This window comes from Nannobrachium achirus (genome assembly GCF_963921795.1).
Source record: "Nannobrachium achirus genome assembly, chromosome: 23".
Lineage (NCBI taxonomy): Eukaryota > Metazoa > Chordata > Actinopteri > Myctophiformes > Myctophidae > Nannobrachium > Nannobrachium achirus.
Window position 1 is genome coordinate 16,200,847 of NC_137830.1, and position 11,482 is coordinate 16,212,328.

Below are 11,482 nucleotides of genomic sequence, written 5' to 3' on the forward strand. Positions count from 1 at the left end.
AGTGTCCGGGGACTCAATGTAGAGCTGTGTTGCCCCTCTTCGGACAGCATCCAGGCTGTGCAGGATTATCCTTGTGTCAGCCTCTTCCTGTGAGCTGTGGAGATGTTTTACATCGATATAGTTTGAGTGGACATCTTGCCTTGACGTGATTATGAAAACGTTGGGTTTCCCCTGGAAGTGTTGGAGGGCTTTCTTAGCAGACAGTCAGCTCATCTTTGGTGTGGATACCTGACAAGAACTGTTTTTCAGACACCTTCCCTATCGGTGTGTTGTCTTCCACATGATAAGTGGTAGGGGGCTTGCCACCCTGGCGTCGCATACGCGTGGCCTCCTTCAGTGAAGATGCAATATCATAGCGGTCAAATACTACATGGGTCTCACTATGTTCTTTGGTCTTCCTGTCCAGTATGGCTATGAAGTGGTCAGCCCACTGGGAACATATCTTGATCCATGATGGCTTTCCCATTGCCTCTACCAATGCCATTCCATCTATGACACTTACACTCTTAGATGGCAGGGGACAACGGTCAGTGGCAGCACTCTGTGGTTGCTGATCAACACCAACGTCACCAGTCCTCTTCTCATTCTGCAGCTCCTTGAGAATGGTCATGAGCTTGCTCTTGTCTGTGTAGGGCCGAAGCTCACCAGTCACTGTGGAGAGAGCATGTGGTTTGGCAGTGAACTCGTGCTGGCCAATGGCTTCTTTGAGGTTGATCTCTGACCGTGATTGAGCAACAATCAGCATTCGAGCAAACAATGACCTGTCATCCTTCAATTCCACCACCTGGTCAGCGAGCTTGTGTTTCACAACTTTTCCTGCACTCTTCCACATCTTCAGTTGAACCTTTTTCATTCTGGCCCAGACACTGACTTCATTTTTGTTAATGCGCGCTTTCACAAAAGCAACATAGTTCTGCTGGCCAATTTCGTCTTGGCTGCATACATCTTTCTCCACGTGGGGTGGCATCACAACTTTTGTGATGATATTGGGTAGGTCTTTGCCATCATATGTTAGAGGATTCAAAGATGACTTGATCACATGCTTCAATCGAAGTACATTCTTTTCCTGCCTTGTCCAGACAGCAATGGACAAGTCATGGTTTTCCTTTTGTTTGTGTGCCAGCCATTTGGCATGCTTCTTCAGCAAGTCTACTCAGCTCTGGTGTGACCAGAGAAGAACCTTTCCCTAGCACTAGCATTCTGAGTAATGCCCACAAAGCCTCCAGTGACCTTCATGATGCGATTGTGATGTGTCCAAGCAGCATCATTCAGGTGTTTTCAATAACTATGATTAGCTTTATCAGCTGTGATCCCTCACAGCTGAAGCACAGTTGCTTGACTAATTATGACAAGAATTAATCTATGGATATCCTAACAGAAAAAGAAACAGGTAATTTCCTACTTTCAGACTAATTAATAAATCATGTATGTAGATTATACTAATGACAAAAGGTTGCATTTACTTACATCAGGATAGGAATTTCTGGACTTGTAAACATACTCAATTAGTCAATAAGAGTCTCAGATTTTCTCTCCAAAGTCAGCTAAATGTGAAAAATGAAACGATTTCCTGATTTTCAACTCGTTTTTGCATAATTTAAGCTGATTATGCTAATTATGAAAGGTTGTATGACTTCACAATGGTAACATATGGATTTCTGGACCTCACAAACATGGACTTAGACTCTTAGATCACCTTTATAAGTTACCTAGAAGCAAAGTTATTGCCATTTCCCGTTTTTGGCAATTAATTGGCTAATTATGCTAATTACACATGCTAAACCCAAAAAGAAAAATTGAAGACATGTTTTTTTGGCATTGTGAGAACCCCAAGAATGAAGATATACATGTCTCCAACAATTATCATTCCAAAATTACAACCAGCAGAATCACTTGATTGGCTCCCCCACTATGCTCACAACGCCTCGCGTTGTGAGGCGTTGTGAGCATGTAGATCTGCTATTTTCACAATTTCTGCCTCTAATAGTTGACAATTTGGCCAGTGTTTAATTTGTCATTTCAGTATTAAAGGAGTAGTTCACCCCCAAAATGACTTTTTTTCTATTGATTACTCAGGCCATGGAGAGTAGAATTCAATAATATTTTTTGTTTTTTTTCAAAAATGTGATAACAATAAATTTACCCCCATTGATTCCGGATGGTGACCCGTTTCGAAACGGGTCACCATCCGGAATCAATGGGGGTAAATTTACTCGAATCAAAATTTTGTCTTAGGAATGTGACAAAAAACAAAAAATATTATTGAACTCTACTCTCCATGGCCTGAGTAATCAATAGAAAAAAAGTCATTTTGGGGGTGAACTACTCCTTTAACAAAATCAATAACGAAAGACAATGCATAGCTATTTTTTCCAGGACCTTCCAGGACCCTTGATCAATTCCAAAACTTTTCCAGAACTGGAAAAATATTCTTTCTAATTTCAAAATATTTCCAGGAATTCCATGACCGTGGGAACCCTGTACACTGTATTCAGCAATAATCAACTGTATTGTTTAGATGAAAATATCCTCAGACCTCAGAGAAGTCTCCTTGTTCTGCAAGCTGTATTGCATTCTGGGCAATGTAGTTACGGAGGACCACACGAGGGTTTGTGTCGTCCATTACACTGATCCTCTGCTTCTTGAGGGAACACAGGTCAGTCTCTCCATCACTCTCTGTCGCTAAACGCCTCCTGTGTTGAGAAGGGGGGACCCGCAGCCAGTGGTGGGAAAAGTACTCGAATGTTTTACTTAAAGGAGGACTTCACCACTTTTCAACCTTTCTTCATATAATAGGTCCTCACTAATGTTCATAATAAAATAGCGCAATTTTTTTCTACTCGGTCCAAGTCTCCTAGGAGAGCTGTGGGAAGTTCAGAATCCATCGTCTTGTGACATCATCTTTTTCCCCCAAAAAAGATGAATCAATATTTTTGAAAAAAATATTTAGATTTTTATTATCGCGAGAACAATGGCTTCCACTTTAACATTGCAACTTTTCAGGAATAGAAAGCCTGCAGTTTCTATTAGCTTGGATTCCCAATCGATGATGTCACAAGACGATGGGTTTCTGACCTGCCCACAGCCCTCAAAAGTGGTGAAGTCCTCCTTTAAGTAAAAGTAACAATACTGCAATATAGGAGCACTCAGTTACAAGTAAAAGACCGATATTCAAAATGCACTTGAGTAAAAGTACAAAAGTATTGGCATCAAAATGTACTTAAAGTACCAAAAGTAAAAGTACAGAATGTCCCATTTCAAGTTTTCAAATGTATAAAAAATAGCAGATCTACAAGCTCACAATGCATCGCATCATGATGCATTGTGAGCTTGTAGATTGTCTATTTTCAAATTGTCCAGAATGTACATAGGGCTAAAGTGATTAATGTATGTTTTGTAAAGTAAATGAAGGCAAGTAAATGTATAGTGGAGTAAAAGTACAATATTTGGTAATTGGAAATACTCAAGTAAACAAGTACAAATACCTCAAAATGAAGTACAGTACTTAAGTAAACGTACTTATACCATTCATCATTCATAGAGCAGGTTTGTCTCAATAAAGATATCAGCAGTTCCCTGTACATGTAACCCAACGGCCGGCTGTGATTTCTTGTTTTCTGACCTGTATTGACCGGTCCAGCGAATCCAGTCGTCGCGCTGCTTCAAGCGAAGCTCGTCCTGGTTAGTACTGAGAAGCTCTTTTAATCGCCCCATCTTCTCCAGTTGCTGGACCACTTCTGGCCGCTCAGCCACCATGTCAAACATGACTGGATTGGTGTGTGCCATGGATAAAATCATGGCCAGTTCACTACAAACGGAATAAAAATAAATTAAAGGTTTTTGATATAATGAGAAACATGAAAGCTTGATGGGGTAGCAATTTTGGAGAGAGTTCTGTAAACTAATTATGTTACTTATACAGGAAACTAAACTATTTAAGCTCACACACACTACATACAGTACAGTATGTCTGCCCTAAAATAAGTCCCTTCAATTTCCCAAAACACACATTTAACTTACACATTTTCTTGGAAAGCTTTTTCTCCAAAATGCTAGCAGATAGGAAAAATAAAATAAAAGATTGTTTAACGCACGCACGCACGCATGCACGCACGCACGCACGCACACACACACACACGCACACACACAGTAGGATATAAATGTTATTGTATGGTGGGATGGTATAAATTGTCTTTCAATAAGCAACTCCTGACCTCGGTCAAATCCCATGAATAAATTCTGAATTGAAATGAAATCAAGGCCTACTGGACATTGAAAATAGAAACCATAACAGGGTTGAGGTCTCTCTCGTGGCTTATTTGAACTTTGTTTGGTCCTAAATAAAAATAATCAAAAAGGAATATACCGGCTACCATACCACCACACACACCCTCACCGGTCCTCCATAGTAGGTTTGTTGGCCACCTTTAGCTCCTCAATGGATGCACATTGCTCCAAGATGAGATCCACTACTGGTCCAACCGCTGTCCTCTCACTTTCTCCATCCTCAGGCCAAGGTATACTGCTGAGCAGACGGAAGGTATTGGTAAAATCTGCACCTAGAAAAGTAGGGGGGGGGGGGGGGGGGGGGGGTAGAAAGACGCAATTGATTGATTGATTGAAGACTTTATTAGAAGTTTGCATAGGAAAAGGTGCAGTTTCATGACGGTACAGTTCACTGGTACAAGGTCTACTAAAAGGAGATCCTTGAAAAGACTAAGCTTATTTCCACAGGAAACCATTTAAGTATCTCATATAACATTGAATGACAGACGAATAGAACACAGTACTATGCAGTAGATATAGTCAGTAAAAAAAAAAAAATCAAGTCAATACAAACAGTAAGTATATACAAAAAAGGGGCAGGGGAGGGTAGGACTGGGCTGGGCTAGGTTTGTTTGAAGGGGCAGGGGGTAGGGCTGGGCTGGGCTAGGTTTGTTTTTACCAGTTGCGAACGGCTGCTGCCTGTAAGTGGTTTTTCAGGGCGATTTTAAAGGATGCTAGTGATCCACACTCCTTTAAGACCTTCGGTAAGGCATTCCACATTTTTGTGGTATAGCAGAAGAACGAGTTTGACCCTTTCTTTGAGTTGACTCTGGGTTGAACGTGATCTGTGGCGTTGCCTCTGGTGTTGTAATTGTGGACATCCTTAACGTTTTTAAAGTATTTTGCCAGGTACAGTACATGGGTATCTTAGTGGTGTAGTTTATCTTGTACACCAGGCCCATTGCAAGTTGCTGTACTCTGTCATCTACTCTGAGCCACCCCACTCTTAACTGGTGAGCAATGACATAATATATCAGTATCTTTACAGTTAACTCTGCACTAAATAACATCAAGGCTCATTTTCCTACTTATATTGATCCCAAATGACTGTCCATGGGGTCTATTAGGCAGAAATGCCCCAGCAGCCCAAGAAAGGAGCCCATATGCCTATCGCTTTTACACTATTTGTTGTGGTCAAATGTGACCGTGCAAGCCAATCACGTTTTATATGGAACTTAATTGGCAGCGTGTGACGGCTCATGTGGGACAAAGATGGCATGAATGTGTGTGTAATGACAACTAATAACAGATTGATTAAAAAGAATGGGGTCTGCTGGGGAAACCGGACGACAGGGCATTTGGGATCAAGCAGGAAAATTAGCCTAGATGTAATTTAGTCTGGAGTTCTCCTTTAACACAGACATAAAGTCTACATTAACTGAGTTCCATAGCCACCCAACATTACCAAAGTCAAGTAAAAACATCTCTTGAATATTTGTAATGGAAATAACTTTCATTGTACCTGTGTTGTGCATGAGACGCAGCAGGTCTGATACAAGCTCCCTGTCCTCCAGCTCTTCTCTCCTCAGAAGGCCCAGCTTGCGCCTCATGTTACCCAGGAAGAAGGCCTCATACATGGGCATAAAGTCGTCCAGGATGGAGCCTGCTTCAGCTGCATGGAGCTCAGAACCCAAGGCCTCAGCCAGGCGAGCCAGATTCCAGCGGCACACAGATGGCTGAGCTCGGTAAGAATAGCGCCCTTTTTTGTCAGAGGTGTTGCACACGTATTCTGGATCGAATCTGCCACACACGCACAAATGGCACACATCATGGTTCAGCTGAACAGTGGCAATTATTTATGTTTTTGTCATTTCTAAACTAAAACAATAGAGTAGAGCAGGGTTCCCCAATTAGTTTTCCCCAAGGGCCGTATTATGTCTAGGGTAGCAAGCCGAGGGCCACAACATTGCAGGGGGCGACGGTGGCGTTCCCGCTACTCCATTGACAGTTCAGATATCGTCGTTGTCGGGTGAAAATCTTGTATGTCCAAAAACGTTCGTTTTGCATTTATCATTTTAAAAATGATTTAAACTAGTGAAAACAGACGATCTACAAGCACACACCGCCTCGCACCGCGAGGCCGCGGGCCGCCTATTGGGGAACCCTGGAGTAGAGTATAGAGTTTAGTGGATCAGTAGAGCTCACAGGCATTACTCTATTTCAAAAGGCACTACTCCAAGAATAAAGATACCAGGACGTTGATGTAACAATTAGAATGGCACGATGCGTTTAGGAATGCGACAAAAAACAAAAAAATATTATTGAACTCAAGTCACCATGGTGTGAGTAATCAATAGAAAAAAAGTCATTTTGGGGGTCAGTATAAAAATATGATTATGCGACATCTGATAACGTGTAATTTTTTATCAAAGGAAAGGGTAATGCAAGAAAGTTCAAATGAGCCTTGCTGTGACCAGTCAAAGGGCTCTGTGAGTGGAAGTACACCAAAGGAATCCCTATCATGTCTACTCTTGGAATGACTGTGAGGAAGGGTGGCTTACCTGTCCATGAATCCAAAGGGGCCATAATCCAGAGTTAGACCTAAGATGCTCATGTTGTCAGTGTTAAGGACACCATGGCAGAAGCCAACACACTGCCACTGGGCCACCAGCTTAGCCGTACGCATCGCTACCTTGAAAACAGAGAACATTTATATCTATATGGTAAGGTGTCACCATAACGTTGGCTTGAGACGGGAGGCACATTCTAACCATGACAGGGGACCACGTATTTATGATAATACGTTGATGTTCTGGAGTCAGATGTGTTAAACAACCCATTCAGGTCTAGAATTATTTAATGCTTTAACTATTGAAAAATAGCAGACATACAAGCTCATTGCGTGGCACCGAGTGCCGCGCTGCAAGCATGTAGATCTGCTATTTTTGAAAAATCTTGATTTTTTGAATATATCTTTTTCAAAGCGAACTCAAATATTTGCTATTGTTTCATAGTCAAAGCATGACATAGTGGTTAAAGTGGTTAAAATCTAAAGTGACACAGATTTGCGTTCAGGTCTAAATGGATCAAGAATAATATAACCCACTAACCAGGCAAATGTGGTTATTTATTCTCACTGGTCTCAAGACTTGAAATTAAAAATGTGTTGTCATCAGAAACCTGCCTCTTTGAAGAAAGTTGTATTCCTGTCTTTGCGGTTGTTATGACCATGGTGTATGTCAGGGTAGAAGGTCTCGATGACGTAATCTAGCATTTGAGCACGAATGTCGTGCCGCCCGGCACTAGGACCCTGGAGTCCTGAAAATTCATCTCGAGGCAGAAAGATCTCAAAAGAGCCAAACCTGCAACAACAGAACACAACCTCCAAACCTGGGCCCAAGCAGATACAAAGTACAGTACAGTATGAACACACATATGCCATCGCCTATTGCTTTGTTCCAGGGGTTCTCAACCTGTGGGTCGGGAGTCGGGACCCAATTTATTTTGGGGGGTCCCCAAGATGACTGTTTTCTCACTCAACAGTAAACAAAGTGTATAGAGGGTATCAGCACGTTTCAAAAGTGACAATTTAATCACTTTGGGACTTAAACAACAATTTAGTGACTTTTTAATACCACTAATATGACAAATTAAACATTGGCCATACTGTCTAATATTAGAGGCAGAAATTGTGAAAATAGACAATCTACATGCTCACAACGCCTCGCAATGCGAGGCGTTGTGAGCATGTAGATCTGCTATTTTCACAATAGAACCGTGTTATACAAAATGTAATGCCTTGACTCTTAATGCTCGTCAGGGTGGGGGGGTCCCCGGTTAAAATATGATTATTTTGGAGGTCGCGGCTTGAAAAGGTTGAGAACCACTGCTTTATTCAACACTCTGTACTGATCTGAGGGATAGGCTTATTATGATAACTCGAAACACAGCCTAACATGAAGCGCAGCATGTCTTCTCAGGGCAGTTTGATGTAGGATTCTTTTGCTATAGATTTTGATTAGATGCCTTTGAAGTATTGTGTCTGATTCACTCATGGTTGCTATTTGAGACTTATTCATATTTTGCCTCAAGGAAAAGGTTAAGTGGCACAGCTGTGTCAGTTAGAGTATAGACTAAGGATGCTTCAGGATGGGGTTTCCCTAACCTGTTTTTAATTTTAGTTTTAGTTCAAAGATTTTCAAACATGCAACATGTAGATCTTAGATCGTCTAATTTCACAATTTGACAAAGTAGTATATAGGGCGTAAAAGTGGTAATTAAACATGTCTATACTAAATACATGTTTATTTCTTAAGACCTTTATACTCTATATACTGTACTAGGGCAGTGTTTCTTAAAGTGGATTCCAGGCACTCTGTGGGTTCCTTTAGGGGGGGTCTAAAATTACCCATACAAGTCTGTAACTCTGACAGTGTACAATTTGTACACTGTCAGAGTTAAGGGGAGACCTTGAAATGTAAAAGTTTGAGAAACACTGCTATAGGGAACTCATAAATAGTCAGCCACCCGTATTTCTGGGAAAGCATATATCCTAAGTTTAAAAAACAAAGGCCAAAACGCATATAGGCATTTGAGAATTGAAAGCTACAGGGAGCCTGCAGCATGCAATGCTGTTACCAGCAGATCTTCAAGCTAACGCTGGGTCAGCTTGACGAACCCAACCCACCTGATGAAGGAAGGGGCAACTCGTAGCACAACGGAGCACCTCTCAGGTGTCCGCTGACCATTGCTGAGAGGGTCTCGGCTGACATAGAGGTCAGAGGTCACCAGGGAGGCCGCGCGGGTGGTGGGGACGCCCAGGGCGGCCATGGCTTCACTGCACAGGAACTCTCTGACGCTGGAGCGAAGGACCTTCCTGCCGTCACCATCTCTGGGAGAGCGCAGGAAATCACATATTTAATTATTATTATTTAATAGCAGATATACAAGCTCACAGCGCGGCACCGAGTGCCGCGCTGCGAGCTTGTAGATCTGCTATTTTTGAAAAATCGTGAAAAATGTTGACCCGATTCAATGAGTGTCTTTTGAATCCTTCTAAGGTTTTTTGAAAAACCTATATGTCAGCAATCTGGCCAGCCATCGTCAAAGAAAAGGTCCTTTTCACTTAACTGGAGCTCAGTTAGTGTGTTCTTGAGAGACTACCGTGTCAGTGGTTCTCAAACCTTTTCATGTGAAGGACCCCCAAAATGATATGTATTTGGCCACAGACCCCCATCTCAAAATATTTTGTTCCAGGGACCACCCAGAAGCAAAATTTTAGTTACAAACGTTCGCTTTGAAAATACACAAATTCAAAGATTTGCACACATTTTCACGTCTTTTTCAATAGCAGATATACAAGCTTGCAGCGCGGCACCGCGAGCTTGTATATCTGCTATTTCTCTAGGCCTAAATTAATCAGGTGCATTTGGAGCAAATCTCTTGCTAATGCTAATGCTCTCTCTGAAAACAGAAAAGATAAAAAGACCATTGCACAATTTACAATTAAGGCATTTAGTAGACACTCTTAATCCAGAGCGATTTACAATAAGCAAAGTGCACCATACAGTTATATTGACTAGAATTACAGTACACTGCTAGAGATTTGTTCAGTGTTGGAGAGACTTGAATAGACATCCGTCTATTGATTCAGTCAATGAAATAATATTGCATTTTAGTGAAACTGGGGAAACTAAGGACTTACACATGAGAGACACAACAGTGGAATGCTATAGAGTTGGCCATGAATTGTTTCACAATATGGCTCAAGTGACCAAAGCAGATTAATTTCTTAAGCAGGTCTTCTTAGGTTCATAAATCCACCACCACGTGCCTCTAGTGGCTCGTGATACTTTTGTTGCTTCTTTGCCCAACATTTTTGTAAAAAAAAAAGGGAAAATATGTATAGGTCAATCCATACTGTATGCCTCAATTACATGTACAAATAGTGTTGTTTCAATGAACTACAAAACATACAATGGCTATATATATATATATATATATATATATATATATATATATATATATATATATATATATACACACACACTATTATGGGTCCCAGAGATATCATAATAATTATAATACTAATAGCATTTTGGGTATTCTTGAAATGAAAAAGGATTTGACATTATTGGCATGTTCTCAAAGTAGATTCCAGGGACTCTAGCTGTAGGTTCCTTTAGGGGGGTCTAAATTGACCCCTAAGTCTGTAACTCTGACAGTGTACAAATGGAACCAATTAACCCATTTCTGTCAGAGTTAAGGGGGGAGTGGGAGACATGACATGGGAATGTGAAAGTTAGTTTGAGAAAACACTGACCTGGAGTATGGCGTGACGCCTCCACCTTTCACCTGGATCTCCCATCTCTGGTCAGTGGCTGCCGCGGAGGATGAGGACCGTCCCTCCCCCTCCACCTCCACCTCCACCTCCCCGAGATAAAGCACCGCTCCGTCTCCCAGCTGCCCGGCGAACAGTCCAAACTGGTGGCCACCGTAGCAGTGCGCCGCCGGCTCCGAGCCCGGCAGCAGCTTGGAGCCGCTCAGGTACTCCGGAGCGGAGGGGTCGCCCAGCACGTCCTGCGCGCTCAGCCCGAGCAGCGCCAGCGCCGACGGCGACAAGGCCACGGGCGTCGGGTTGGGCAGAGGCTGCAGTTTGCGGACGCGGGAGAAACACGCCCCGCTGACCGTGCCCGGACAGCCCGGGTCCTCCTCCTCGCAGCAGGGGTCCGCCACCGGGAGCGTCCGGAGGGCCACGTTGTTGAACTTCAGGCGCTCCAGAGCAGAGCTGCTCAGAGAGGGTTCCATGTTGGTTCCCTCAACTCCTTGGGTCATGTGCGCTGTTCGTGGTGCTGAAATCCCTGTAGGTTTATAATAAGCCTGATTTATACTCCGTAGTGCGACGGTCGTTTAGATCAGTGGTTCTCAACCTGTGTGTCGGGACCCCCAGGGGGGTTATTTTGGGGGGTCCCCAGATGATTAACTCAATGTGCAACATTGTGTTTTCTCTCTCAACAGTAAACAAACCAACATGAAGTTTAAGTGTAGCCTATAGCACATTTCTAAAATGACAATTTAAAGACTCTAAAATGACAAATGAAACATTGGCCAAAAAGTCAAATATTAGAGGCAGAAATTGTGAAAATAGCAGTTAGCATGTACAGTAGATCTGCTATTTTCACAATAGAACCGTGTTATACAAAATGTAATGCCTCAA

The 11,482-nt window shown here is 42.4% G+C and overlaps 1 protein-coding gene across 1 annotated transcript; it reads right to left on the reverse strand.

Moving 5' to 3' along the window:
• Positions 1–2,530: 2,530 nt before the first annotated feature.
• selenoo2 (selenoprotein O2) lies at positions 2,531–11,073 on the reverse strand (the record flags this gene model as incomplete). The annotated part of the gene is made up of 8 exons (XM_080754226.1): positions 2,531–2,693; positions 3,623–3,808; positions 4,397–4,559; positions 5,789–6,066; positions 6,828–6,954; positions 7,447–7,628; positions 8,954–9,157; positions 10,589–11,073. 8 exons carry the CDS (start codon positions 11,071–11,073, stop codon positions 2,531–2,533), a joined length of 1,788 nt encoding a protein of 595 aa, XP_080610352.1.
• Positions 11,074–11,482: the final 409 nt, after the last annotated feature.